The sequence below is a fragment of the Leucoraja erinacea genome, chromosome 14 (assembly GCF_028641065.1).
Source record: "Leucoraja erinacea ecotype New England chromosome 14, Leri_hhj_1, whole genome shotgun sequence".
NCBI lineage: Eukaryota > Metazoa > Chordata > Chondrichthyes > Rajiformes > Rajidae > Leucoraja > Leucoraja erinaceus.
In genome coordinates, this window is record NC_073390.1 from 27,861,842 (window position 1) to 27,876,975 (window position 15,134).

General features: G+C 44.3%; 1 protein-coding gene across 1 annotated transcript; it reads right to left on the reverse strand.

Moving 5' to 3' along the window:
• Positions 1–2,061: 2,061 nt before the first annotated feature.
• On the reverse strand, positions 2,062–14,217 carry LOC129703455 (transforming growth factor beta activator LRRC33-like). Its single transcript, XM_055645929.1, has 3 exons — positions 14,036–14,217; positions 9,622–9,746; positions 2,062–4,400 (listed from the first exon to the last, which is right to left on the reverse strand). The coding sequence occupies exons 2-3, from the start codon at positions 9,736–9,738 to the stop codon at positions 2,445–2,447; spliced, it is 2,073 nt and encodes a 690-aa protein (XP_055501904.1). The 5' UTR covers positions 9,739–9,746; positions 14,036–14,217; the 3' UTR covers positions 2,062–2,444.
• Positions 14,218–15,134: the final 917 nt, after the last annotated feature.

Here is a 15,134-nt window from a genome sequence, read left to right on the forward strand (position 1 = left end):
GACACCATTAAGCAACTCTTGCAGGGTGGGATAATGGCATAGCTAGTGGAGCCGCTGCCTCACTGTGCCAGAGACCCCGGTTCAATTCTGATCTCCAGTGTTGTCTGTATAGACTTTACACATTCTCCCTGTGATCGCTTGGATTTCTCTCAGGTGCTCCCATGGCCTCCCATATTCCAAAGATTTGTGGATTACGGGTTAATCGGTCACTGGTAAATTGCTCCTGATGAGTTGATAAGTGGTAGAATATGGAGAAATGTAATGGGAATGTGGAAAGAATGAAAAATGAGATTAACATAGCATTAGCATAAATGAGTAGCTGATAGTCTGTGCAGACAGTTCCTGTGCTTTATGAATTTATCTTCAAGGCCTCAACCTACACAGTCTTGCCCCTGTACATATTTCAGGCACCCAGAACTGTGGTAAGTCAGGCAGCTCCAGCCCAAGCCAATCAGTCCTTTATAATCTCTTTATTGACAGGCAGTACCCAAAATTAAATATTCAATTGGCCAATCAATCAAATTTCCCTCGTTACTTCCCCCCAAAGGCAGTGCCATAACATTCTGCAACAACCAATCCATCAATGAGCTCTGAGAATTCCGAGTACATCATAAACCTGCATGGTGGTGTAGCGGTAGAGTTGCAGCCTTACAGCGCCAGACACGGGTTCTATCCTGCCTACGGGTGCTCTGTACGGAATTTGTACGACCTCCCCGTGACTGCGTAGTTTTTCCCTAGGCGCACCAGTTTTCTCCCACATTCCAAAATTTGGTAAATATTGTAATTTGTCCCTAGAGTGTACAATAGCGTTAGTGTATAGGGATCACCAGTCGGCATGGACTCGTTGGGCCAAAGAGCCTGTTTCCTTGCGATATCTCTAAACTAAACTAAACCAAACCTCAACTCACATCCTATGAAGACAAAGTGAGAGTGGATTCCATACCCGCCTTTCTTTCTCAGCATTTTGAGTGTGCACCAAACTACTGGGGAAATAGGTCCTCTTTCGATGGATCCTTTTTCCCAATGGGAAGGATGTGTCAGTCCAAAGCAGAACACAGCAACAGGACACAAAAAAAATAGAAGCAGGAGTAAGCCGCTTGGTCCCTCAAGCCCACCCTGCCATTCAATATGATCATGACCGTTCTACCCCAGGGCTTGCCTCCTCCTCTGTGCCAGTTTCCCAGAGTTATTAATCCCCAATCTTACAAACATTTACCTCACTCCACTTCCCTGAATCATCCAGGTGTGTGTAAGGAATTTCAGAAATTCACCAACCTCTATGAGAAGAAATTTCTACATATCTTCCACTTAAATGCATGTCTAAATGCTTCTTCAACATACACTAGACCTCAAGAAAATAGGAGCAAGAGTAGGCATCAGGCACTTCTAGTCTGCGCATTATTTAATATGATCATGGCTTCCAATGAACGCAACCTAACCTACTTAACCTCTCTTGAAAGTCCAGGAGCTTAGAACATATCTTGATGGCTCATTCACACTCAGATGCTTCACCTAACAGTGCAATATATTAAAAAAAGCTACAAATGGAGAATACGATATGATACGATAGAACTTTAGCAGATGTCCGGCAGGAATGGTGGATATAGATGCAAGTTCCATTATCATAATTTATTAACCTTTTCAGTTAATGTAGAACAAGTCAGACCAATAATGGTCAGACTGAAGAAGTGTTTCACTGACCAGTATTTATAGGAAACACTGCCTGGGCAATGGGAGTGTCCACGATTAGAGGGCATAGCTTTAAAGTGAAACGTAGGAAGTTTGAGGGGATCTGACGACGATCTTTTTAAAACAGTGGTTGGAATCTGGACCCGCTCCCAAAGATGTGGTTGGGGGAGATACGTTCATGCTATTTATAAAGCAACTAGATAGGCATTCGAACCATCAAGGCATTTAAGGCTATGGAACAAATATGGATAAATGAGATCAGTATAGATGGTTATAAAGATCAGCATAGACACGGCTTGTTTGAGCACTGTATGACCCTTCATGACAAAATACCACTCAAAGTTCAAAGCATCTTTTGTTTTTATGTTTCACTTTTAATTTACAAAAATACTCATTGTCCATAATGCCTACTTTTCATGTTTACGTATTCTGTACAGTAGAATATATATCTTAATAATTATTATAAATATTATGCAAAGCTTTTGTGCATGTTCATAGATACATCCAGTTTCGGTCAGTAGTGAATGCAGTAATCACAGCAATAGCTGTCCAGCATGCCCGCTATGCTGATACAACTTGCCCGCCTTGCTGATACAGAGCAGCTGGCTGTCTTTATTATTAGTGCCTTTGGAGAGACTCATTCTGTTCATCAGCTCAGCACTGTAAACGTTGCCCCTTTGAGGTAGGTGCCGCGCCAGTCACCAGTGCGTTTCGAGAACTGGGACAAGTGCTGGCGTGACCCAAGAGGATTCCGGCTAATACTCAGTTCCCATTTTGCATCTGGCTTTCACATATTTAGGCAACAACTTGGAATTTAAAGAGAGGAAAACCATCACACTTACAGTTATAATGAACACAAGAGTTGGCAGCAACAGCAACAAATATTTTAAAACAGTGTTATCAAATCTGCAGTGAATTTTGGTAAAGTGGGAAATTCTGTGTAGGTCAACTAGTCTGACAGAGCTGTTGCAAGTGACCTTGGATATATCAAGAATAATTAGTGACTTGGCATTGGTCAAAGAGGTCCACCAGCTCAGCTGGCAACAGTCAAAGGCATTACCGCTCAGGAGTATGCCCTCTAGATTGTGTAGAAGACTCCGCAGTACATCTTGCCGAAGAGTCGACAATTGGTTCTTACGCAAATCCAACCATTTCAGGGGAAGGGTTTTCAATACAGGATGAAGACTTGTTAAGACATTTTCGGATAAGTCCAAGCTGCTTAGGTGTCTGAAAGCCACTCGTAGGCCAACGTCTAACTGCTTAGATGTTAATCCATTGTTGCTGAGAAATAGGAACTGCAGTGATTCAGACACATCTTGAAAAGTACTTGTCTCCAATCTGATGCCAGTGTTGGATGATAGATCTAAATGTGTTAATGGTGTGCCAACAAATGCATTGGCTGGTACAGTCTCCAGTCCACAACTGGCAAGATACAGGTGTTTCAATGACTTAATGTTTGCCAGCCCAACACAACCTCCGTTTAAAGTCCTTTTCTCGTGTTTGAAAGGGTAGGCACAAATAGATACATTGTTGTGACTGAGATCCACTGTTGCCACCTGTGGCATCTTAGTGAAGAGATCAGAAGGCACTGACTGTAATTCATTGAAGCTGATGTTAAAGTGATTCAGTTTCTCCATCCTGTTAACACTGACATTTAGATTTGCTAATCTGTTTTGGCTGAGATCCATCAGCTGAAGGAAGAGAAGAGGCTCGTCCTCCATTAGAGAGAATGTTTGCAAGCAGTTCTGGTTGAGCTGCAGAGTAGATAATGCTGTCATTCCCCGTAGGAATCCTTGAGGAAGATACCGAAATGAATTCCTGCTCATATCCAGAACTTCCAACTCTGGCAAGCTTACAGAAATTACCTCGTCCCAAAGATTCACAGTGGTGATGTTGGTCACATTCCCAACGATTTGGATGAATTGGACTTCAGTGGATGAGTCATTCATCAGATCACTGTAAAAGCTCATCTCATTGTCTGCAAGCAACAGTGACTTGAGTTTGTTGCATTTGGGTAAGAGTGGGAAAAACAGCAGTTTATTATGGGACAGGTCCAGAGTTTCCAACTGAAATTCAATCTCAATTTCTCTGGCTAAAAACAGCTCAACAGCATTGTGACTGATGTTTAATGTTTTTACCTGGTACAAACTGAAATCTACAATACATGGAATGTGGTTGTGAGCGAGGTTCAACCTGGTCAATCTTCCTAAACCTTCAAACGTCCCACTTTCAATTTCGTAGATGTGATTGTACTCCAAGTTCAGTTCTTGAAGATGGACAAGACCTTCAAGAGTGCTAGGTTCCAATCTCATTATGAAATTTTTGGCCAGGGATAGATATTCCATCGTGGTCAGGTTTTGCACTATATAACTTGTCATGTCTTCATTTAGTCTATTCTCAGATAAATCCAACCTCGTTAGAGCTGAGAGAGTTCTTAGTGCCAAATGAGTTTCTGAATAAGTTAAATCAATACGGTTGTTCTTTAGATTTAAATCTTCCAGATTCCCGTTGTATCCAAAGGCACCAGACTCAATAACCTCAATCTGATTCCCACTCAGGTTCAGCGTGTGCAGACTTTTGTACATAGAAAATGATCCGTTGTTGATTGCTCTGATGATATTTTCATTAAGAAGTAGCTCTTCTGTTCTGACGGGCAGGTTTGCTGGCACACGATCCAACTTCTCTCCTTGACAGAATGCCATTGTTCCAATCTACAACACAAATGGCGTCAACATTCAGTTACCACAGAAACTTCCCATGATGCAATGTAGAGAGAACCACTCTCTCCATCATACCCAAGGGGCTCTAAACAATTAATCCCATATTCCAGGCCTGCAATTGAAGAATTCAATGTTCATACTATTAGGCTGTATGCTACCCAAGTGAAATATTAGGTGTTGTTCCTTCAGTTTGCATGTGGCCTGAACAGGTCAGTATGGGATTACTGAAATGTTAGCATGGGAACGGGAAGAGAAGTTAAAATGATTAGCAGTTTGGAGATCCAGCAGGCCTCAGTGGATCAGGAACAAGTGTTCGGTGAATCAGTCTCCTAGTCTACGCTTGGTCTTGTCAATGTTATTGGAAAGGAGGCCACATCAGGAACACCAACTGTGGTGGATAAGGTTAGCGGAGGTGTACGTGAACGTTGTCTCACCTGGAAGGCCTTTTGGGGTCCCTGTGGTTGCAGAGGGAAGTATCTGGGGAGGAGAGATGTGGCTGGTGGTGGGATCATTTGAAGGTGGTGGAAATGTCAGAGAATGATGACTTACCAGGGGGAACATTTCCTCCATATCTTTTCAAATAACTACATTGCCATGTCACCTTAACTTGCCCTGCCTTAAAGAGCGCAGACCGTGCATCTCCACCTCAGCAACACAATTGAACTCTCTCATCCATGGTAAACTTGTACTCTCTCCTGGACCCTGACATCCTCACTGGAGGCAGATCAGGAACAGTACATAATGCTGCAGTTGATTTATAATTGTCACGTTTTTCTATGCAAAACCCATGTACAAAGCCAAGGATTGTTGCCCATTAACCATCTTGTGCTATCTTCAAAGATTTGTGAATTTGTCAGTCAGGCCCCCTCTTGATATGCTAAGATTAAAATGAAATGGCGTATTCCCTTCCCCAGTCTTTACCCACTTCTCCTTTTAAGGTTACCACCGAATTTATAAAAATTACACTTTCAGCAGCACTTTTTATATCATAATGACTCATTTGGTTCAAAAAGCATTTATCTTCATCCCCGATCCCAAGCCCCATGTTGACCTTGTAATATTTGTAACACCAGGTGGTGCCACCAGCAGTGGCCGCCTCGCCAACAGTATGTCTGTCCTTTCTTCTTTTTGTTATTTTTTGTGTGTGTTAAAAAGTATGTTTTCGTGTTCCTTGGTTTGTTTTATGTGGGGGTTGGGGGAAACTTTTTTTTCAATCTCTTGCCTCGACGGAGATGCGATTATTTTCCGTATCGTATCTCCGTCGCCACAACGTGGAGTTGGCAGCCTTTTCTGGAGACCAATGGGCGTTCCAAGCTGCAGGAGTCTGTGGGACTTTAACATTGTGGAGCTTGCGATCCCTTTGTCGGGGAATGAAGCCCCAACCGTGGGACCTGTGGACTTTAACCTCGTGAAGCCCGCGATCTCTGGTATGAAGAGGCCGACTCGGGAGCTCCATGCCGCGGAGAGTTTCAACCACCCGACACAGGAGTTTCAATCACCCCGACGGGGGCTTTGATCATTGGCTGCGGGGGCTTTGATCACCCAGACCAGATGGTTTGACAGCCCCGACCACAGGAGAACAAAAAGGAAGAAGATTGAACTTTATTGCCTTCCATCACAGTGAGGAATGTGGAATCCACTGTGGTGAATATTTATGTTAACTTTTATGTGGTTATGTGGCTTGTTGCTTTTCACTTAGTATGGCTGCATGGTAACTCAAGTTTCACTGTACCTTAATTGGTACATGTGACAATAAACTGACCTTGAAACGTTCTTGCAATCTACAGCTTGTATGATCATTATCAGACTCAGAGAATTATGCAGCACTGACACAGGCCCTTCAGCCCAACATATGCCTGCTGGTCATTGTATCCATCTAGCTAATCTCATTTATCAGCACTTGATCTATTTTATGTCTTTGCAATTCTAGTGCTTATGTGAAGGTACCTGCCTCTTCCATTAACTTAGGCAGTCGATTCCAGATTTCAATCACCCTCTGGGAGAAAGACTTCTTTCCTCAGATCACTCAAAACCTCTAGCTTTACATCCTAACCTTTTGTCCTCCAGCTTTTGAACCTCTGTTAGAGGAAGATATTTCCTACCATCCACCTTGTCTATGCTGCTTTTACTTTGTATACCTCAGTTAGTTCCCTGCTCAGCCTCCTCCACTCTATGCAAAGAAAAATGCCCTTTCTCTTTGCTTCTGATGGCAATGGGGGAGAATTGCCCAGGCAGCTGGATCCAACGTTCCCACAGTGAGACCTGGTTAATTTGAGGGGTGTGTCCCATTAGCACGAAATTAATCCAAGGAATGGGTAACATTGATAGACACAAAATGCTGGAGTAACTCAGCGGGACAGGCAGCATCTCTGGATAGAAGGAATGTGTGACGTTTCGGGTCGAGACCCTTCCTCAGACTGAGCGTCAGGGGAGACGGAGTTCCAGAGATAAGAAAGTGTAAGAGATCAAAAGAGATGCAGATCAAGGGAAATGTAGAACAGACCATTTTAGTTTGTTACAAGAAGGTGGCAACAAAACAAACAGAGATACAATGTAATCATGGAGACAGTCAGACTGGTCGGAGAACTGGGAAAGGGAAGGGATGGAGAGAGAGGGGAAAGCAACGGTTACTTAAAATTAGAGAAGTCAATATTCATACCGCTGGGGTGTAAGCTGCCCAAGCAAAATATGAGGTGTTATTCCTCTAATTTGCACCGGGCCTCACTCCGACAATGGAGGAGGCCCAGGACATAAAGGTCAGTGTGGGAAGGGGAGGGGGAGTAAAGTGTTTAGCAATCGGGAGATCAGGTTGGTTTATGCAAACTTAGCGGAGGCGTTCAGCGAAACGATCGCCGTGCATGCAGATTATCAAATATTGATAACCTTGCGAAGTAAGGCATCTTGATAAATAATCCTGGGGTGCTATACACTCAGTCCTTATTCTCTGCTACTCCACTGTCTACAGATCCGTCTTCACAGGATGAACCCCAGACCCCATCATGAATCAGTTCCAACAAATGAATCTACATACACGTTGAAGCAATAATCATTATCAGCCTCCAGACCACACATGTCTGTAGCTCCCTACAGTATGCATTCCCAACAGGGAGTAACATTACGGACAAAGTGATCTCAAAACTGATGACTGATTATAAGGTTCAATACATTCAAAAGATTTACTTTGCTAGCCATTAGTTATTTAAATATTTAAATATTTTAATGATTTTATTCAAGCATATCCCAGTTTATTTCAAACATTATAGGGGATGTTTGTTTTCATTTGAGAGCTATATTGGGTACAAATGAATGGTCCTGTATGGCATCCACATATTTTTGTTGTCTGCAGGAAGTCTGTACTAATACAGTACTTGCACATGCTGTATAACAAAGACTTAGTACATTTAGAGTCATCGAACTATACTGCCCAGGAGCAAGCCTTTGCCTCCATGCCCACCAAGTTGGCGTCTTTGGATAGTCCCATTTGCCTGCATGTAGCCCATATCCTTCTAAATTCTTCCTATCCATATACAGTATATGTCCAACTATATTTTGAGTGTCATAATTGTATACACTTCTACAGCTTCCCCTGGAGCTCATTTATGATATTTACCCGGGTGCAGGGAAAGCAAAAATGCATTCAGGCTTCAGATATGCAAATCTGAACCCGAAGAGGTTTGTTTTTTTAATGACAATCCCATTCTAGAAGTTCTGATTACTGTAAATTGCTTTCCTGAGGCAGAATTAAAAATTGCACAATAATGGATGTGAAGCATCCACAAGGATGGAAGGAGGAGAAGGCCCACTTCTGCAAGCAAGAGCAAACAATGACCACTGTTTCACTCTAATGTTCACAGCACTGGGGCTGTAGTTTGGGTTTATTTTAAAGAAAACCACAGGGATGATAGGGTGTGTCAAAACAGGATGTTCTGTGGGTTTTAATGCAGCAGTCATCAAGAGCAAATGTAGGCGATCAAACGGCAGGCACAGCACACTGCTCTGAGCATTTCACAACTCTAAACAAAAGCTGGCAGATTCTAAGTACCTCTCTCGAGCACCGGTTTCACACATTTTATATATATATAGTTCAACGTTCAGTCACTTCCCCGGCAAGGTGCTCTTTTAACTTCAGTAAGAACAGAAAATGTAGGAGAAAGGTAAAATTATCAAGAAGTGAGAATGCAGATGCTGGAAATCTGAAGTAACAACAGAAAATACTAAAAACAGCTAAACAGGCAGCAAGCATGGGGAGAGGTAAAGTTAATGTTTCAGGTCAACGATCTTTCATTAGGACCAGAAACACTAATTGTTTCTCCCTCTGTCTGACCTGCTACGTGTGTTTACAGCATTTTTTGCTTTATTTCAGATATTACTGCAGGATTTTTTTGGCTTTCATTTATTAATTCCTCCCCTGAAGTGCTAATAGTCGACTAACCTGACTTGGTATGGAGAAAGTTAATCTTCCCAACTGCACATTTCTGCATTAACAAACGTTTTTTTAATTTCCAAAAGCACTGGGGAAATGGATGCATTAACATTTACAGGCACTTGTATTTGAACAATCCCTTTTGTTAGGTTAAGAAAGCTATGGGAATGGAGAACTCTTGCTGTTACAGCCACTGTTGCACACACCTGTCTGCAGTTCAACTGCAGAAGGCATTGCAACCTGACTCAGCACAAGCCCAAATTAATTTCACACGATACATTCTCTACAGGAGTGGCCAGTGCAATGTAATCTTAGCAAAAACACTTAGAGGGTCAGGCAGCATCTCTGGAGGGAATGGACAGACAACATATTGGGTCGGGACTCTTCTTCTGACTGAAGATGTCTTCTTGAGTTTGAAGAAGGCTCCCGACCTGAAGCATCGTCTGTCCATTCCCTCCACAGATGCTGCTTGACCCACAGAGTATCTCTGGCACATTGTGTTTTGCCCACGATTCCAGCATCTGCACTTCCTTGTGTCTCCATTAGACTACAATTTGAGCTAATCAATTACTGTTTTTCTCTCCTCTTGGGCCCCAAAGGTATTAATATCCATCGTATAGCTCACTCAAGTATGTTGGGACAGGGCCGTATATTAGTCATACATCTAACTTACTGCCTGGCAATCAACTCAGGGATGCCCATGGTGCAGCAATTCAGGATTGATCTAAAGATACCAGATATGAAACCTCCATGACAAAGATGGAATTCAATGACAGGAATTACACCTACCATTTTGCAGCTCTCCAGAGATCTCACGAAACCCGCTTCTGTGTTGCTTCTTCTGTCAAGCAGCATAAGTGCTGAAAGAATGAGGGATAAGGACAGGCCTGTAGAGTCCATTCTCATGATTACACCTAGAAAGAGACAAGAGATTGTACACAGTCAATTGCTTGCCAAATCAGCACCAAGCTCCAATCAAACAATATTGCAGTGCAACCCAATATTGGATCTGCAATACAATAGGGACTATCGGGAGTATTACATTATTATTGGGAAGATACAGAGGGAGCACAGAACTTTCACAGGGACACCACGGTGGAACAGCTGTATTGTCAGATGGACTTTACTGAAAGATTACTGTAGCTTGAAAGGTTGGTACCAGGCTTAAGAACAGCTTCTTCCACATTGCTATCAGACTCCTGAACCAAGCATCTCTTTCACACACTCTTCCCAGAAATGTTGCTCTGTATTCTTATTCTTGCACCATTCTCCTGTTTTTCTCCTGACATTGCGTTTATTGTTTCACTTATCATTCCAATATATATATTGTACACTCTCTGAGGTTCGTGTGAACACTGAATTTATTGCACCTTGGTGTATATGGCAATAATTTAATCAGAGTCTGAAACTGGTGCGAGGGAGAGCACTGAGGGAGTACCATTCTGTCAGAGGAACACTGTCAGTTCTGAGGTGAGTCAAATGAGATGAGATGTTAACCCAAGGATCTACCTGCCTTCTCAGATGGAGATGAATAATTCCATGACACTATTTGAAGTGCAGCAATTAGGAAAAGGAGGAAGAAGATTAGACTTTATTGCCTTCCACCACAGTGAGGAATGTGGGGAATCCGCTGTGGTGGATGTTTATGTTAACTTTTATGTAGTTGTGTGTCTTGTTGCTTTTTTTTTTTTTAAGTATGGCTGTATGGTAATTCAAGTTTCACTGTACCTTATTTGGTACACGTGAGAATAAACTGACCTTTGGCTTAAAACAGCTCCACAGCCTCCAGATTAAAGCAACACGATGGCTAACACCCCTCCTCCACTTTAAAGATTAATTTCCTCTGCCACTGTGTCATTTATCACTGAACCAATATGTCAAGGCCTCTGTGATAAGCTCTGACCAAACCCATGACCTCCCAGGCTAAATGTAAAAAGACAGCAGACACTTGGTAACAACCCCTCCATCACACATCCTTGAATGTCACCCACCATTCTGACTTGGAAATATATCAACATTCTTTCATCATCTCTGGATCAAAGTTCACCAGTTTCCAACCAACAAAGTGGTAGGACAAGGTTCTTTCAAAGCACACAATATTCAAGGTGGAGATTGCATTTGATAGGCTGTGGGTGATTATGAATAGTCAACATGGTTTTGTATGTGGGAGATTGTATTTTACTAATCTGATTGAGTTTTTTGAAGAAGTAACCAAAAAGGGTGACAAGGGCAACGTTGTCTATGGACTTCATGAATGAATTCAATAAGGTTCCGCATGGTAGGCTACTCTGGAAGGTTAAATCGCATGAGATCCAGGGAGAGCTAGCTGAGTGGATAGAAAATTGGCTTCATGGAAGAAAGCAGAGGATGATGGTGGAAGGTTGCTTTTTGGACTGGAAGCCTGTGGTGAATGGTGTGAGTCAGGGATTGATGCTGGGCCAATTGCAGTTTATTGGTCATATCAATGATTTGGATGATAATGTACAACGCATGATTAGTAAGTTTGCAGATGTCACTAAAGTAGGTTGTATAATAGACAGTGAAGATGGTTATCAAAAATTACAGCAGGATCTTGATCAGTGGAGCAAGTGGGCTTAGGAATTATTACAAGTTGAGATGAAGGGCCTGTTTCCGTGCTGCATGACTCACCACTATCTTCTCAAGGGCTGTTGGGAATGAAAAAAAAAATTCTTCCAATGATGCCCAGATTCCTTTTTGTATAAAACTAATAAAGCAATACTTTGAGTAGAAGAGAGCAATACGATAACAGAGATCAAATTGGAAGAATCAATTATATCAACTGAATATTTTCTCACTGGAAAATATCAAGACAATCACTGCTATAATTACGATCCTAAATGATAATGTGGATAGAGATATTTCACAGTTGCAAATGGGGAAAACTCACTATAATTCGAAAGGAGCAATATTTTAGTGAGTTTTGGGGGAATTGGCAAGACTAGTTATTAATTGCTTCACATGCGACATAATTATGTTACGTAATAATATTTTGGAATGCAGCAGATGAATAATTTGAAACATGACATAAATCTAGTGTCATTTTAGATCCAAGATTCCCAGAATTTCCACTATTGAAGATGTATTCATTTCACTTGGATGTATTGGAATGCAATGGTGACAGTTTTGGCTACATAAAATTACCAAGCATACAGTTTCTGCATCATTACTGCAATATCATCACCCCAATAGCTTGTGACAGTAAACTAAATGGCACCAACACTTGAATACCACATAGAATGTGACCTCACCATAATACACACTGCACCACGACAACCACAATACAAAGATCTGTCATGACACCAACATCAACCTACCATGAAGGAGACCCACAGGTGTGCAATGCACAGGAATTATGTTGATGCTTCATAGTGTAAACATCATCTGCACATATTTGATTTACATTAGGCCTAGGTGTCAGAAAGGGATTGTACAGCAAACACAAGAAGGATCTTCTCTGTCCAAGGAGCGGTTTGACATTGGAATTCTTTCCAATCACTTCTGCCAGTGTTGATTTAACTCTAACATGGGGTGAGTGAGAACAATCCACCAGTTCATTTTCTCCATCCTTTTGTTCCACAACATCACATTTCCTTGCTTTGTACAATAGTAACAAACTGTGCAGTTAAGATCAGGAGTTCATATCAATCAGACAAAGCCCTAGACCTCCCCACGTGACAACCTGCCTACTCTTGGTGTCCGAGGGGAGAGGGGTGGTGGATTGGGAACGGTGGGCTGAGTGTGAGGGACTAACACAAAATCTTAATTCCTAGCAACTTTCTACGACAAAGTAAGCGGTTCAGAATCCCATCCCAGAGGATCCACAAAGAACATGAAAAATAGGAGTGTTAGTGGCGGTGTGTCAAGTGTCAGTGTCAAGGGTATCGGCTGATATGGAGAGAAAGCAGGAGAATGGGGTTGAGAGGGAAAGATAGATCAGCCATGATTCAATAGCCGAGTAAACTTGATGGGCCGAATGGTCTAATTCTGCTCCTTGAACGTATGAATTTATGGGCACCAAGCCCATCTTTCATCTCGTATCTCCGTCAATCCCCCCCCCCCCCCCCACTGCCCACCCATGCCAGGGTAAAGTTCAATGGACATCGGGGGAAATCCACTCGACATCATGGAGAATGTGAAAACTGCACCCAAAGTCGAGATTGAACCCCGGTCTCTGGAGCTGTGAGGCGGCGGCCCCCAATCCCCTTTGACTTTGTGACCCTGACTCCCAGTTCCTTTGGCTGACATTCCTGCCGGATCCCAAATCATTAAACACCACTCAGCCTTAACTTTTACACTGCCCACACACAGCACCTTCGGCAGAGATGTAACCCAACTCGTTAGAGAGGGTGCTGTGGTAACCCGCTCTCCTTGCACCAAGTGCCTCGAAGCCTCCGTCTGCCGGAGCCGGCGTCCCTCTCGCCCCTGGGCCACTGTTGGATCCTCTTTCTTCCCCCCCCCCAGAGTTATACTCCAGCTGCCGAGACGCTAAACAAAGGCTTCCAGACCGAGGTGAAAGATCCCGGCGTCAAAATCAAAGCAGGGGAGAGGTCTTCTCCCGGTGGGTGCCCTGACCCAACCCACCTCCCCCAGCCGGCATCTCGAAAACACAAGTCAACTGTCTCGTTACTTGCACAGACACAAGAATTGGAAGATTCGGAATAAACTGCTGGAGTAAGTCAGCAGGTCAGGCAGCGTCGGTGGAGGGAGTGGACATTCTTCATCAGACTTGCAGTAGTGGGGAGAGAGCTGGGAAGTATACTGAAGAAATTCTGTGAGCGTCTCTCGTTGCTCACTTGCAAGGCTCTGTCCCGCTTGCCAGGCTTTGCCTCTCTTTACCTCTTCTCCATCAATCAATCCCAAAGCGCCGTCTGTCCCTTCCCTCCACAGATCCTGCCTGACCGACCCACCGGGTTCCTCCAGCAGTTTTTGTTTTCGCTCATTGCCTGTGCACCTTGCCCGCCCCGCAGTTATTTCAGGGTCACCCAGGGCTCCTCTCAAGGTAAACTTACAATAAAACCCTATCTTTAAGGGCGCGGTCCTAAAGTCCGTTAACCCGCCCGTATACACACACACACACACACACACACGACTTCAGCGCACCAGCACTGTTGCCGCGGTCCCTTTAAGGCCCTGGAGTAACCTGTCAACCAGCGCTGCAGGAGCCGCTGCAGCAGACACTCACCGAGCGGCTGCGGTGTGCGGAGAGTGCGGTGCGGCTGCGGGAATCCGCGCCTCTGTGCTGCTGCCCTCGCGCTCCGGTCGCCCGAGCCGCAGCGCCCCCGGGGAGAGCCAGCGTCGCCTCTGAGCCCATCTGTCCCGAAGCTGCAGCTCCGGAAGGTGCGAACGGAAACGGAGTCACATGCAGAGCTGTCGGCAAGCTGCGGTTCCAGGGGCACCGGCAATCTCAGTCGGCAGCACCCTGCCACCCACCCCCGGGACGAGCTCATTGCTCCCACCATCTACCCCCTCCCAGTTACCCTGCTCCCCCCCCCCCCCCCCCCACATTTCCCCTCCCCCCCCCTACACTTATCTCCCGTTCCCGAGAACCCCATTCCATTTTAACCCCCCCCCCCCCCCCCTCTATTTTCCTCTGTCCCCTTCCACCGCTATGGCTTTACACCCCACTCCCCCTCTTCTCTCCTTATCGGATATCCGTCTCCTTTTCATCGCTAGCCATTGGTAACTTTCTCCAATCACCCCCCCCCCCCCCCCCCCCCCCATATCACCCCAAAATCACTTACCAAGCATTGTCCCCCCCCACATTTTCCAGCCTCTCCACAGTCTGAAGAAGGGACCTGGCCCAAAACATTGTCTGTCTATTCCTTCCATAGATGCTGACTGATCCTCTGAGTTCCTCCAGCACTTTGTGATTTGATCAAGTTTCTAGCATCTGTGGTTTCTTCTGTCTCCCATTGACCAGCACAGATTCTATTCACTGGAGTTCAAATCACTGGATCCCAGTATCCAGTGCTGGTTTCATTTATGAGATCCCATCACTGGATCCCAGTGTCTAGCACTGGAATGCACTCCCCATATCCCACTGGATTTCAATAACCACACTGGATTCTGTTTATCAGATCCCATTACCGGATCCCTGTGGCCAAGTGCTCTTCACAGATCTTCGTTCACCATTGTGATTCACTGGATTCCAGTGACCATCACTGGGCTGCATATCACAGATCTGTACTGGGGGCTGTCCAAAGGTGCAGTGAATGGAATCACTGCTTCCCAGCACCACTGGCCCAGGCTCAATCATAACCTCAGCTGCTGTCTGCGTGGAG

Excerpts from the sequence above, each read along its gene's own strand:
- LOC129703455 (XM_055645929.1), bottom strand. The coding sequence starts at position 9,738 with ATGAGAATGGACTCTACAGGCCTGTCCTTATCCCTCATTCTTTCAGCA. Across the intron at positions 4,401-9,621 it reads CTCTGGAGAGCTGCAAAATG|ATTGGAACAATGGCATTCTG; the intron begins GTAGGTGTAATT and ends TTTGTGTTGTAG.